Source organism: Bos indicus x Bos taurus, chromosome X, assembly GCF_003369695.1.
Source record: "Bos indicus x Bos taurus breed Angus x Brahman F1 hybrid chromosome X, Bos_hybrid_MaternalHap_v2.0, whole genome shotgun sequence".
NCBI lineage: Eukaryota > Metazoa > Chordata > Mammalia > Artiodactyla > Bovidae > Bos > Bos indicus x Bos taurus.
In genome coordinates, this window is record NC_040105.1 from 7,202,483 (window position 1) to 7,217,911 (window position 15,429).

At 45.6% G+C, this 15,429-nt stretch overlaps 1 protein-coding gene across 2 annotated transcripts in view; it reads left to right on the top strand.

Moving 5' to 3' along the window:
* Window positions 1-15,429, top strand: part of WWC3 (WWC family member 3) — a 109,688-nt gene that overhangs the window by 26,713 nt on the left and 67,546 nt on the right. The window contains exon 2 of one of the 2 annotated variants that reach the window (XM_027533344.1): window positions 13,171-13,280. In XM_027533344.1, the coding sequence (XP_027389145.1) occupies window positions 13,265-13,280 (16 nt within the window). In that variant the 5' untranslated portion in view covers window positions 13,171-13,264. Of the gene's footprint in view, window positions 1-13,170; window positions 13,281-15,429 lie in introns of those variants that run through there. The other variant, XM_027533345.1, reaches the window with a different exon arrangement.

Below are 15,429 nucleotides of genomic sequence, written 5' to 3' on the forward strand. Positions count from 1 at the left end.
GCCTGACAGGCTACAGTCCATGGGGTTGCAAAAGAGTCAGACAGACACAACTTAGTGACTGAGCACACATGCAAAAGGTTGTGTGTGCGTCTATTTTTTATTTTTATTTTTTGGTGGTAATTAATGCAAAAAAGGGTGGGTGATAAAATCCTTGAGCTATTACTCTTAGGAGCCTGGTGCAGGACTTCTGCAACTGGGAACAATGCTCAGGGAAGAGCTTGATGCTGGCAGTATTTGCAAAGCTGACACAGATCAGAGAGCCCGGAGTCGTGTGCCTTCTCCGTCGCTGTGTGCCTGGGCCGAAAGGATGGCCAGACCTTCCCGAGTCGCCTCCCCATGTGATGCCATTTCTAAAGAATGTTATTGTTGGGCCTCTTTGCTCTCCTTGGCCAGTGGGGTTTTCCTCTCCTATTTCAGTTGAATTTTCTTCTTCCGTCAATTGTTGCTATTTTTTTTTTCCCAAATCCTTCCTTAAAACCTCCTCTTTTGATTTTTAAATATCCCTTCCTGTCTGTTGTACTCAGTAGTAAGAACCAAAAGTTTATAATACTGTATTTTATTTTTTCGAGGAGTATTTTAAATTCCTCTTCTATCATTTTGGTCATATTAAAAATAAGAAGATGGTCATTAGCTTCCCAAACTGTAGTCTCTTTGGAGCAATCATCATTAGCAATTTGTGAGGAGAGTAAGAAGGATAAACATTACTGAAAATCCGCATATGGTGCGTATATCCTTATCCTTGGGCTTCCCAGGTGGTGCTAGTGGTAAAGAACCTACCTGCTCATGCAGGAGACATAAGAGACTTGGGTTCAATCCCTGGATTGAGAAGACCTATTGGAGAAGGGCACGGCAACCCACTCCAATATTATCGCCTGGAGATTCCCACGGACGGAGGAGCCCGGCAGGCTGTAGTCTAGAGAGTCACACAGAGTTGGACACGAATGAAGTGACTTAAGTACACATGCATGCATGCTTATTCTTATTAAGCTTATTCAGCATCTTAATTTTTAGTATTTTCCTCAGAGATGGTGGTTCCTGGCTGACAGGAACCCTTTATTCTTTTTTTTTTAATATAAATTTATTTTAATTGGAGGTTAATTACTTTACAATATTGTATTGGTTTTGCCATATATCAACATGAATCCGCCACGGGTATACACGTGTTCCCCATCCTGAACCCCCCTCCCTCCTCCCTCCCTGTACCATCCCTCTGGGTCGTCCCAGTGCACCAGCCCCAGCTTTATTCTTGCCTGGAATCCCTTCTTTGCACTTGATGGATGTGCAGAGAGCCCCCGGTGACCCGTGCAGGAATCTCCTCCTGGTCTCGCCAGTTCTTAGGTTCACATCCCTGAGCTCAGTGTCCTCCTAGGTAAAATGGAGGTGGTGATAATGGGCCCACCTTCTTAAAAATTATTGTGCTGATTGAGGAAGGTTTTTCCCATCCCCCTGAGCACAATGTGGGCTCATGACTGTTGCTGTACACTTTCAGTGGTGTCTGCAAAACCTGCAGGCTGGTGGGTGGCAGCCCCACACATTGAGCATGGTGGTCCTTGTGTGACTGGATACACTCACCTGTAGGTATATCATGGAGCATTGCCTTTCAAAGTACTGCTGACTGCTCCAGAAAGTAGGAGAGCATTTGTGTCACATGTGCAATGGAAAGAAAAGTTTCATGACATAGTATGTACTGTCCTACTCTTGTGTAGTGTGACATGCTCCAGTATTTTCTTTTTAAACCAAAACACTGATTGGGACTTACTCTGTCAATTTCAGAGCTCACTAATGGGCTGTGGCTATAGCACGAGCATGATGTTGAGTAATGTGACTCAAATACAGAGGATTGGGAGTGATGGGTTTAGAGAATGTTTTAATATGTTTAGCTATTTGGAAGACTTCTGGGACATTGATCAGCCACGACTTAGAATGTGTGAATCAAAATCACCAGATAACAGCTTAACATGAGTGAGATGACAGTCACCTGTGTCCTTGGATTTTTTTTCCTTCTCTCCAGAATTTCATATGACTTCGAATCCTGAAATTGTCTCTTCCCACTGTAAATCAAGTACTTGTTAGGAGTCTCAGTGCCTGTGTGTATTTATTTTTTAACATATCTTTTAGTAAGGTGTAATTTACATACTGGGGCTTCTCGGGTGGCTCAGTGGTAAAGAATTCACCTGCAACACAGGAGATGTGGATTTGGCCCCTGATCCCAGAAGACCCCCTGCAGAAGGGAATGGCAACCCACTCCAGTATTCTTTTTTTTTAAGATTTATATTTATTTAATTTATTTATTTAGCCATGCCAGGTCTTAGTTGTGGCACACAAACTTTTAGTTGCGGCATGTAGATCTAGTTCCCTGACCAGGAATCGAACCTCAGCCCCTGCATTGGGAGCTTGGAGTCTCAGCCTCTGGACCACCAGGGAAGTCCCCCACTCCAGTATTCTTGACTGGAGAATCCCATGGACAGAGAAGTTTGGCGAGCTACAATTCATGGGGTCGCAAAGAGTCCAACATGGCAAACGACAGAACAGCAGCAATTTACATACCACAAAAGTCACCATTTTAGTGTAGTTCAATGAGTTGTAGTGACTGAATGCAGCTGGATGACCATCACCTCAATTTGGTGTTAGAACATTTCCATCTTCCACCCCCCACTTTCCCACTCTAGTCCCCGACAGCCTCAGATCTGCTTTCTGCCTGTTTATTTTGGAATGCCTGCTCTCCTGGTTCCTCTTTGTAAATGGCGGGTTCCAGAAATCAGACTCTTGGGAGTCATCATTTCTCCATGCCCCCCGGCTTAGAACCCCGGGGGCTGGGCTTTTCCCCAGTGGCCAGCCAGCCTGGTTGGGAGCCCAGGGAGGAGGAGCCATTGGGGTCCATCAGGAGTGGGCTAGGTTCTGAGGGCTGGTTCGGGTGGGTGCCGGGGGCTTGGAGGAAAGCAGCTGTGGCAGATTGGAAGACCCCGAGCTGACTCTGGGTCTTCCAGTGAGGGCCCTCCAGCCCACACTAGCTCTCTGTTGTTAGCACTGTGTGTCCAGGATGCAGTTGCCTGCCTTTCCTGGCGTTCTGGTAAACACACCCCAAGCACCTGTCCCTCCCAGCCCTGAAGAGGAAGCCTGCATCCACCGCGTAGCAACCCTTTCCCTTGCATCCAGTCTCTCCAGTCTCAGATCTGCACACCTGCTCATGAGCATATTCTGTGGATGCAAAGATGTGGGAGAACAGCTGTTGAGCGGTGTGGATGCATATTGGGCAGTAGGCTGCCTTCACCGTCGATTGGGTTATGTCTGACTCACCCTGTGTGTGCAGCCGAGTACCTAGTGGGTGTGCCCTGGAACTCTGTGGGGGCAGATCAGAGCCAGAAGAGGTGCCAGTCTTGCCCAGAGGAAACAAATGCTCTGGGAGATACCGTGTGAGCAGATAACCACGTTCTACTTAGAGTTTTAGGAAATGTCCCAGGAGGAGAGAGGAAGTGCTGAGGCTGGCGCAAGAAAGGACGGCTTACTTCCTGCTGTAGTGGACTAGGGCTGGACAGGAGGAAAGTGAAAGTGAAACTCACTCAGTCATGTCCGACTCTTTGACAACAGGCTCCTCTGTCCATTGGATTCTCCAGGCAAGAATACTGGAGTGGGTTGCCATGCCCTCCTCCAGGGGATCTTCCCCACCCAGGAATCGAACCTGCATCTCCATTGCAGGTGGATTCTTTACCATCTGATCTACCAGGGAAGACCCTGGACAGGAGGGATCTGTACCAAATCTTGGAAGATGGAACAGGATTGAGCAAGAAGATGGCAGGAGGGATGCATGGGCAAGAGAGAGAGTGCTCCAAGTTTGAGAATTGCTGTTCAAGCAGAGCTTGCTAGGCAGGCGGGTGGACAGACTGGGCGGGGGGCGTGGGGGCAGTGGGTGTTGAGGGAAGGGAAGCAGTTCCCTGCCAGAGGTTTTATGCTCTTAGGAACCTGGCTCTTTCCAGATCCCCACCAGAGGCTTGTGAAAGACAGTCTCTTGCTCACCCCTCCATTCTAGCACCTCAGTCCCAGGATTTTAAACTATGTTGTTCCACTCGTACAGTATTATACTGTATATATTCCACATGAGAATAATGATCACATTCCCCCAGGTTTTAGAGGAAAAAATAGCATGGAAGGAAAATGTATGTTTATGCAGTGTGTAATAAGTGCCCCAAATCTTTGTATTGGTTACAGCCTTTCAGCTCCACCACCCCATAGTAAAGATGAGAAAACTGAGGCACAGCCACAGTCATTTGCCCAGGCTCGTCCTCACTAGTAAGTGCTTAAAAATATAGTTGCCTCAGTTGGACTTTTTTCTCCTATGACATCTTTACAAGTTGTGGCAGTGTCCATCCATTGTGGACAATGGACACATTGTGACAATCACACATTGTTAGTGTGATTTAACAGAACATACACTGTGAAGGACCTTACACTTACTTAGTCACTGGTTCGTGGTCTTTTTCAGTTGTTGTGACTTCTGTTCACCAGTGTGTGAACCTGTGTGATTACAAAGTGGTAAGTGCTGTCAATAACAGAAATATGGACAGTGGTCCTGCTTACCCCTTCCCTCTCCAGGCTCCATGGCGGGAGAAGGATAAGGTATCCAACCCTCTCCCTATACTTGGCTAACATGCTCTGAATCACTAACGATGCTCACATAACCAAATAAGGTTAAATGTTCAGACTTCTTGCAGGTTCTGAGTATTTCTCTCCTTTTTCTAGATCTCCAGATGTGTTAGTTAGCTGACTGTTCTAACAAACAACTCAAAGTCTCAGTTGCTTAACAGAATAGAAGTTTGTTGCTCATGTCAATTTAATGATTTAATGTGGCCTATCAGGGTGGAGAAGGGGCTTTTCAGACTCTTTGATCCACCCAGACTTCTTCCATGGCTTGTTTCTCTCAACTTCTCAGGTTTTGCTGTTGTCTTACTTGACCCATGCTGCTGTTACAGAATATCACAGTCTGGTTTGCTTGTAACCAATGGACATGTTTTTCTCACAGTTTGAGAGGCTGGAGATCAAAGATCAAGGCTCCAACATGGTCAGGTTCTGGTAAGAGCTCTCTCCATAGTTCAGAGCCAGCAACTCCTCATTGTGTCCTCACAAGGTGGGAGTGTAATGGAGCTCTCTAGGGTTTTCTATAAGGGCACTAATCCTAATCCCAAGGGCTGCACCCTCATGACCCAAACACTTCCCTCAGGTCCCACCTTCTAATTCCATCATGTTGGGTATTTCAACATATGAATTTTGGGGGACACATATTCAGACTGTAGCAGTCATTCTCTGCTGAGTTGTTTGTTTCTGGCTGACAGAGAAAAGATGTGAGAGAGCATGGAGTGCCCTGCCAGGAGCTTATGGGACAAGCCTGGAAGGGGTGTACATTACCTTTGCCTGAAACTCATTGGCTAGAGCCTGGTCATAGGGCTCCACTCAGCTACACGAAGGCTGGAGAATGTGATTTTTCTGTGAGCCCAAGAGGAAGATGAAGCGGAGGTTTGGTGGAAATGTTTGTCTTGTTCCTACTCAATTGCTTTGGGTAACAAAAGTGGACTTATAGGAGGGTATAGGAGGGTAGCCTTTAAATATGGAGAGGGTAGTGGCACCCCACTCCAGTACTCTTGCCTGAGGAGTCCCATGGACGGAGGAGCCTGGTGGGCTACAGTCCATGGGGTCACGGAGAGTTGGACACGACTGAGTGACTTCACTTTCTTTTTTTTTTTTTAAATAGATGAATTTCAGGGCACCAACGCCCGCTCCAAGCAGCAGCGGCAGCCGCGGTTACAGCGCTGGCCGCGGCGGTGGCGGCAGCTGGGCCTCGGCGGAGCCGGGCTGCTGAGCATGCGCACCGCGCGTACCCGCCCCCCCTCCTCCTCCGTCGGAGTGGAGCTGGGGCTCAAATTATCCTCTGCCGTGACTTCACTTTCACTTTTCACTTTCATGCATTGGAGAAGGAGGTGGCAACCCACTCCGGTGTTCTTGCCTGGAGAATCCCAGGGATGGCAGAACCTGGTGGGCTGCTGTCTATGGGATCGTACAGAGTCGAACACGACTGACGCAACTTAGCAGCAGCAGCAGCAGCAGCAGCCTTTAAATGTTGCTCACCTGACCAAGCAGAACTGTTTTAGTGTGACGTATGAAAGTTGCATTTGCCATGATTCTCAGGGGGTTCTATGACCCAATTGATACCCCTGCTGGGATTTCAGTAACAGTGACTTTTGAACTTGAGTGAGTTGACTGTGGTCAGGTTCCACCTCCTTTCAGGCTAGCCAGCCCATTTCTCCACTGCAAAAAGCTGTTCCCTTCCGTTCACCATGCCACCTGGCTTTGCATGCAGAGGTTCAGGAAGACAAATGCATCCCTAAATGATGTTTGGTCCTTCCGAATGACACTTAGACAAATCTCAGTGAGTTGTATCTGGCTGAGGCATCAAAGATAGTGGGAACACTTGTTGCCACTGAAGCAGTGAGTCTGCTGGTGGGCTTTTGTTTTTTAAATCAAAGATGGTGGAGACTGGAGTTCTCCTGCAGTTGCAGTCTTGTGCTACTGGGGAAAAAGGTTTTACCTGCATGTGATTCTCTGTGATCATTTGTCTTGTGGATTCACTGCTATTCATGAAACCTGTGTCTCCTCTTCCCCTAAGATTTGTTTGAGGAGCTGTTTGTTCTTCAGATTAGCCTGGGAATCTGCCTGTGAACTGTAAGTGTTAGTTTTTTTGTTTGAGTCAATGAAAAGACAGATAGTATGTAATTTTTAAAAATTCTTAAGCAAACAATCATTTAACAAGGAAATCACAAATGTAATTCAAGAACAGTTCTAAGACTCATCACTAAAATTGGGTCACTCATTGAAATGTCAATTGTAGTGTTTAGTCTGAGTTCCAAGTATGATTATTCTTTACCCTAAATTCTAGAATTAAGACTAGATACAGTTGCCAAATCAAGTATATGTGTACTCTAAATAACTAATAAATGTGATTTTTTGAGTGGCTTCTTAGGACTAGTGTGGCGGGCTTGTGGTACATTCATTGCTGTTCCACAACAATTGACTTGATAAAGAAATGATCTTCTCAACTTTTTGGGGGGTGACCACCATCTCAGGGAATTAGCCAACAGTTCTGGACTGTGCTCCTCAGCGTTTTTGTGTAATTTCCATGAGTTCAGGGACCTGTTCAGTGCTCAGTGAGAACGCTGCTCTCGGATGTCAGTGTTACACCACTAAAGTTGGAAAAGCGCTACCACTGCAAAAAAGGTAAATAATCCAAGTAAATACCTGTAAAATCCAAGTAAAAAATGCAAGTAAATCCAATTACTACCAAGTAAATAACCACAAACAGCCTGGGTCCGTGGTCTGGGTGAGCTCTGAAACTTGTTGTAAGCTAGGTATATCAGAAAAGGTAAATTTCTTGAGGATTGGTTTGGAATGAAGTGGACGTGAATCGTATCCTCTCTGAATTGCATATTAAAAAAAAAAAAAAAAAACAAGCCTGAATGGATACTATACAAATTATCTTGGACTTCCCTGGGTGTACAGTGGATGAGAGTCTACCTGCCGATGCAGGGGACACAGGTTCAATCCCTGGTCCGGGAAGATCCCATGAACCTCAACTACTCAGCTGCAATAAGAGGAACCACTACAATGAGAAGCTCGTGCACTGCAACTAGAGAATAGCCCGTGCTCACCACAGCTAGAGAAACAACATCAACAAAACATTATTTTGTTCCAGGAGACTGGATAGTGTTGCAAAGGTCCTGTAGGATTACTCTGGTCTCCTTTTGATAAAGAAAATGTGTTCAGAATTGGTGTTTACACATAGACACAGAGAACAGAGTGGGAGGGAGTGGGGGAAGGACTAAATTAAAAGATGTCAACTGGATGGTGACTGATGGAAACTAAATTTTTTGTGGTGAGTGTGCTGGAGTGTATACAGAAGTCACGATATAATGTACATAGGAAAGGTATTTAATGTTTTAAGCCAGTGTTGTTGTTGTTTAGTTGTTTAGTCATGTCCGACTCTTGTGAACCTGTAGCCCACCAGGTTCCTCTGTCCATAGAATTCTCCAGGCAAGAATACCAGAGTGGGTTGCCATTTCTTTCTCCAGGGGATCTTCTGGACCCAGGGATCTAACCCAGGTCTGCTGCATTGATAGGCAGATTCTTTGCTGCTGAGCCACCTGGTTACCTCAGTTTTTAAAAAAGTCACCATTAAGAAGGTTGTATATCATCCAGATGAATTCATTTGCCTTCATGGACTGAAGAAGAAAGAATCAATGATTATACTTTGCTCGCTTCTCCCTGCTCTCACTTTCTGCTGTTCACCTTTATTTTCCTGCAGTTCGAGGTAGTTGATGTCAGATATTCCAGTCCCCTGAGCCCTACTGGGAGGGAAGAATGCATGGTTTTTGAGTCGCTGGGCCACAGGCTCCAGCTCTGCTCCCTGTCATGCTGCAGTCTCATGGTGGCTATCTGCTTGGCAGAATAATGACCTCTTCAGGTGTCCACGTCCTACTCCCAGGGACCTATGATTATGTTGCCTTCCATGGCAAGATGGACTTTGCATATGTGACTAAATAAAGGATCTTGGAATTGGCAGGGAGTGATCCTTGATGATCTGGCTGGGCCAATGTAATCTCAAGGGGCTTTAGGAGCAGAATAGAGAGAAGCAGAGGGAAGGCATCCTGGAAAAGACCCTACTGGCCGTGGCTGGCTTTCAAGATGCTGGAAGCCACCACAGATGCCAGCAGTCTCAAAGCTGGAAAACAAGAGAGAACGGCTTCTCCCTAGGGCCTCCAGAGAATGCAGTCTATGGACACCTTGGTTTTAGTTCAGTATAATCAATCTGGGCTTCCAGTCTCCAGAGCCGAAGGATGACACGTGTTGTTTAACGTCACCTACTTTGTGGCAGTTGGTCACAACAGCATAAGACTAGTACAGTCTAAAGCAAGTCTATTGGAGGCGGAGGGGGAGGCAGGAGGTGGAGTGGATGGAGCTGGTCTCCTTGCTGTAACTCAGGAGGCCACACCCAGCCAGCAGCACCCCATGAGATTCATCAGATCACCTCCATTTTAAAGATTAGGAAACCGAGGCAGGCCCAGGGAGAGCAGGAATGACTTATCCAAGGTTTCTCGGCAGTTTCTCTGGGAACTGGTAGTGACTGAGATGGCCCAGTGCCACTTCTTTTTTGTTGTTATTTTATTTTTGGCTGTGCTGGGTCTTTGTTGCTCCATGGGCTTTTTCTCTAGTTGTGGCACACAGGCTTCTCACTATGGTGGATTCTCTTTTTGCAGAGCACAGGCTCAGTAGTTGTGGCGCAGGGGCTTAGTTGTTCTGTGGCGCGTAGGATCTTCCCAGAGCAGGGATCAAACCTGTGTCTCCTGCGTTGGCAGGCAGATTCTGTACCACTAAGCCACTAGGGAAACCCTCCAGTGCCACTTCTTTAAGAGCCCTACAGGATGCAGCAGGCAAAAGGGAACAAAAAGAAGCCCATGTCTGCATCCTCCAGATTCTCCCCCTTCTTGTGGACCAACTCTAGTAAGAACGACCAGCAAAACGTATTCATTTCCTCTGCCGAGGCCAACAAGAGCTGTTTGAGAACTGGGGAAGTCAGCGACTCTGGGTCAATGTTGCTCAGATAGGAGGAGACTGGGGAGAAATGACCACATGGGGGCTTCACCTTGGGGAACACTGAGTGCCCAGCCCCTCAGTGCATCACCCAACTCCTCCACATTCTGAAAATCCCGGGGCACTTATGTTGTGCGCCATACCTGTTTGTTCCACGAGTGAAGCATGCTCGTGCAGTCCAGGTTTGTCCTGAGCCCTTGAGCAAATGTATTCAAGAGATCCCCGCAGGGTGATGAGAAAGCCCATTTCTTATTCCACTGCTAGGAGCGTGTGCTGATGTTAAAGCAGTTTGGCAGTGTGCATCAAGGGTTTGCTATAAGCTCACATCCATTATTTACAAGAAAGAACAGAACATTGGAACGTGCCTAAATTGATGACTTGAGGTTCCTGGTAAAACAGTTACAGTTCACTGCGTGTGACAGAAGATTCTCACATGATATAAAGTGATGGTGACAGAGACTTAAAGGACATGAGGGGAAAAAGAATGAGCATGTGGAATTGTATCTAGTGTGATGTCAGCTGTGGAGAAATGTAGGAAAATAAGCTAAACCATCAATCCGGGACTTCTGGATCATAGGTGCTTCTATTTCCTATGCTTTATATTTTACTATCTGAATATTTTACATTGGATTTATGATAAAGAGAAAAGAGCTTCATATCCTTTAACCCTGTAAGTTTCTTTCTGGAATCTTTCAAAGAAAATAATTGTAAATACAGTTTACAAGCTGTATACACAGAGATGTTCCCTTCATCATAGTTTTTTAAATGAAGATATAATTCACGTATACCATAGAAGTCTCCCTTTAAAGCATGCCATTCACTAGTTCTTAGTGTAATTACCCCCTAAAGGAAGCCTAACCTCTTAGCAATCACACCCCATTCCCACTTTATCTCCAACCCCTGAAATCACTGATCTGCCCTCTGTCTCTGTGAATTTGCATGTTCTGGACATTTCTCGTAGATGAATGCATACAGCATATAGCCTCTGTGTCTGGCTTCTGTCACCCAGCACAGTAACTTCAAAGTTCATCCATATTGTAGCGTTTGCCAGTACTTCATTCTTTTTTTATGACTGAATCACATTCCATCCATAGACCACATTTTATTTGTCCATTCATCAGTTGATGGCCCTTAGTTGTTTTCACCTTTTGGCTATGGCAAATAATGCTGCTGTGGACATTCTTTTGGGTGGATATATATTTTTGTTTCTTTTAGGTATACACATAGGTGTAGGATTTCTGGCTTACATGGAAACTGTTCGACTATTTGAGAAATTGTTGAAATGTTGAATCATGAATACTTACACTAATGGAAATTAGGAAATAATGTATCTATTGATTGTAGGAGAGTGCTTGTGTTGTGTGCTTAGTCGCTCAGTCATGTCCAACTGTTTGCAACCCCATGGACTGTAGCCCGCTAGGCTCCTCTGTCCACGGGATTTTCTAAGCAAGAATACTGGAGTGGGTTGCCATGCCCTCCTCCAGGGGATCTTCCCAACCCAGGGATCTAACCCGTGTCCCTTGTGTCTCCTGCATTGACAGGTGGATTCTTTACTGTAAAATATATTAATCCTCCTTCCCTTAATAAACAAAATGTTTGTAAAAATGCAGCGTACTTATTCTTAGGCCAGGTGCTGGGGGTCAAAGGCAGTTGAGACAGGGTATCATTCTCTGAATCTGCTGTTCAGATTTATCCATCTATTTATCAGGATGACACATCCTCCAGGGGCTTCCCTGATGGCTCAGCAGGCAAAGAATCCGCCTGCAGTGCTGGAGACACAGGAGACACGGATTTGATCCCGGGGTCAGGAAGATCCCGGGAGGAGGAAATGGCAACCCACTGCAGTATTCTGGCCTGGAGAATTCCATGGGCAGAGGAGCCTGGTGGGCTGCAGTACATGGGGGTCACAAAGAGTCAGATTCAACCTAACGACTCAGCAACAACAATGACACCAGTTAAGTGAGCGGGGTTCAGCAGTGCTGGAGGAGCGAGCTTCCCACCTGTTTGTTGACTAAATGAGGTCATATATATAAGAGATGCTTTGAATGCTCCTGTGCTTGGCCATTTTCTCTAGGCTTATGCATGAATCTAGAATAGCAGAGATGTGCTCGGAACTCAGTTTATCTTCAAGTGACACTGTGTTGCAGTTTGGTCCCATTGGGACTTGAGTCATGCACAGCACCCTGCTGTTACTCGTTTGACTTGGAACCATGCCACCACTATCCCATTCCCTACCTGCAAAGGAACTGTGCTGTGAACGTTGGTGTTTGGGGCCGGGACAGAGGGTATGCAGTAGGCTCATCTTGTGATGTTGTGGGGTTTTGAGCGCATTGTATTTAAGAGGACTTCCAAGGGTGTGTTTTACTTTCTATATGTATATTTCTGTTTTGATATTGACTCCTAACTTCTTAAAACCATATGTTTAAAATGAAGATGAGACCAAGCAGCGTTGTTCTGATGGTGTTGATCAGTTTGTAAAAGCTGCTGAGAGAGACAGAACTTTGTTGTCAAACCAGTTTGGGGAAATAACATGTTCAAAATTCATACTGGTCTTGTGGGGTTTGGCAGTGGTTGTGGTGTCTCAGTTTTCTGGGGCGAGAGACTAAAACAGAGATGTGGGAAGATTGAGTTAGTGAAATTTAGGTTATCAGATTCTCATGCATACCAGTCACTGTGCGTTTTTAGAGACAACTGAATAGATAGCTGCCCTGACTCAGACAATTTTAGGGGTGGCCTGTTTTATACCACAGCTGTCCTGTCAATCTCTGTGATCATGGGGTGTAGGGGAGGGGGAGGTTCTATTTATCTGGAAAACCTTTCCTTTATCTCTCTGTGTCAAGCCAAGCTTTCCTGGATCAGATTTACTTCAAGAAGAAACGTCTGTAGACAATATGCTTTTGTTGTTTTTCGCCAGAAAACAAAGAGGATCCTTTGCAGTTTCTGACTCCTACTGAGTAAAGAATCCAGGCAGTATTTAGTAGGCATCTCCTTGTATCGTTACCATGCTTGTTTGGCTTTTTGCCTTTGGTCAGTGGTAAACATTTAACTCCTTCGCTTATGCCCGGTGGGGGTTGGGGTGTAGATGAAACTTACAAATACATTTTAAATACATTGACACTGTAGTGTACAGAAACTGAAAGTTGAGACCGGGGAACACTTGTCAGAGAATAAGAACAAAACATAGGTGCTCTCGTGTTGTGGCAGAGCCACATTCCATTGTCATCAACTCATTAAGCATACAGCTTCGAAGATGCTTGTTTTACCTGTTTTGTAACTGTCAATATCTGTTTTCACTGGTATTAAGGTTGCGTTGTGGGATAGTCATGCTTTTAACCATGAGTATACTGATACTGTTACTGATGATTATTTAGGCAAAGTCATTGAGTTATTTTTCCAACCAAATAGTTGGAACAAAAGCAGTCAATTTATTAAGATGATACAGAATTTTGTATTGAAACCAAATTCTAGAGTCCAGTCAGCAAACTTAGGTGAAATTGACCTCACTTTTACATTTGCTTTCATAATTTTATTTTGCAGGATAACAAAGCCATTGACCTTTGCTGACTGTGTTGGGGATGAACTTCCTTTAGGATGGGAAACTGTATATGATAAACAAATTGGAATTTATTACATGGACCACATAAATAGTAAGTAGAATGCCACGCTTGAGTTGTTATATATGATTGAGTTTTCATGTTGATCTCACAGATGCTAGGAACTCTTTCTGTAGAGTGAAACAATTGTTACTCTCCAACACAGCATTAAAATGGATTTTATAAATGTCGTCTGAAGTCTTCATTAGCTGAGTTGTTCAAAAATTGAAGCAATTGTACTTTGGCTTGTATGTTGCCCAGGACTGCATGGAATATGTTGAATGCAGAGTTTGAATACCTAATAGAAAGAATAAATTTTATAAATTTCCCAGGCAGTCTGGTAATAGAAGTCGCTAACCAAATGAGGAGAATATTTATTGCAGAGTGGAATTTACAAGTTCTTGGAACAATAAATGCCCACATAATTATCTAAACTTCATTTTGTCTTATCCCTTTGATTTTTAACTGTAATGTGCCAAACCTTTTGGAGCTTTGGGAAGGGAGAAAATGATATAAAGACCACAGCTAAAATCACAGGTCCTAGACCATGCCAGCCTTCTCTGTAGAATTGTTGGGAGCAGTGGTTCTCATCTCGGGCTGGCGTTACCTCCAAGGGACACTTGGTGGTATCTGGGGGCATTTTCAGGCACTCAGCCTGCAGTGATTTGGCTCTTAACCAATGCCTGAGCAGAGGGGTAAGTGTGGCCCCAGCCTTGCCACCCTCCGCGGTAGTTACCCCATGGGCAGGAGGCCTTCTTAGGCAAATCCACTGCTGACAGGATGGATGTGGTGCTTAGCAAGGCTGCACCCAGGGGCCACGCTCCCCTGGCCTGGCTGCCGAGCACCTCAGGGCTGCATGCGGCTGGAGTTTCTGGCCATCTGGGCCACCTTCCCCTCAGGTCAGGGCTCCACTGTCTCCGGGCCCTGGTGGTGTTACTGAACAGCACAGGCATCAGCCTTACATGACTTTTCTGGAAAGCTTGCCAAGGCCTAGGACTACCTTGTGCTGGCTCATCTCTCGTAAACCCTGCTCTCCTCCTGCTGTGTCCCCTTCTTTGCTGTGGGTGTGCCTTTCTCGCCTGCTCACTGAGTCACAGCAAGTTTTACAAAGCACCCCTCCATGCTGGCCACTCAGGAAAGTGAGACCCAGGATCCACCCTTAAGGATTCGATATGACACACTAGACATGGCCACAAACCTGGAAACCAAGTAATCACCAAGGACTTTCTTCCAACCACCTTGAGTATAATTGGGGTGACCCAGCACCATGGAGGATGTGGCTGAAGATGTCATCTCCAGGGTCATGCCACCTCCTCTCTCTGACACCTTCAGAGAACCCAACTTTTTTTTCTTCCCTGAAGACAAGAAAGATTTTTACTGTGATAATGGGCCAAAGACCCCATTCCAGAAAACTTGTTTCTGAGAATCAAGCTCTTTTTTTCTGTAGATTTATTTATTAAATTTTTTTTTTTAACTGTGATGGGTCTTCACAGTAAAAGTAAGTAAGCCCACATCTTGCGGATGTGGGCTTTCTCTAGTTGCAGTAAGCAGGGGCTACTCTCTAGTCATAGTTCTCAGGCTTCTCATTGCAGTGGCTTCTCTTGTTGTGAAACACAGGCTCTAGGCACACGGGCTTTAGTAGTTGTAGTGCATGGGCTCAGTAGCTGTGACACACAGGCTTAATTACTGTGCGGCACGTGGAATGACCAGGGATTGAACCCATGTCCGTTGCATCGCAGGGAGAATTCTTAGCCACTGGACTACCAAGGACGCTCCCCTGGAATCTTAACTCTTGCTAGCACAGATGTAAGGGGAAAGCTCTTTAAAGACAGAGAACCTGAGGAGTCACATGTTAGTTGGAACTGCGCAGATTGACAGTGCAGTGAGGGACCAGAGGGGCCCTGGGCTGGTCACCTTCGGGGTTCCCAAGACCCTTGGCCCTGGTCAGAGTGTGAACGATGCCTGTCGACCTTAGTGAGTCTGATGCCTAAATCATCATCAGAGACATCTGGGCACTTAAAACAGCTGTGGCCTCCCCCTGCCTCCCACCCAGGTCCGCTGAATCTGAACTCCAGGGCTAGATCAGGACCCTGAGTTTTGTTATTTTTTATTTCTTTTAAGACCCAGAGAGGCTTTCCAGGAGGGGCCCTGGGCTAGCATTGTGAACGGATAGGGGATGTTTCTGGAAGATTTCAAAAGAAAC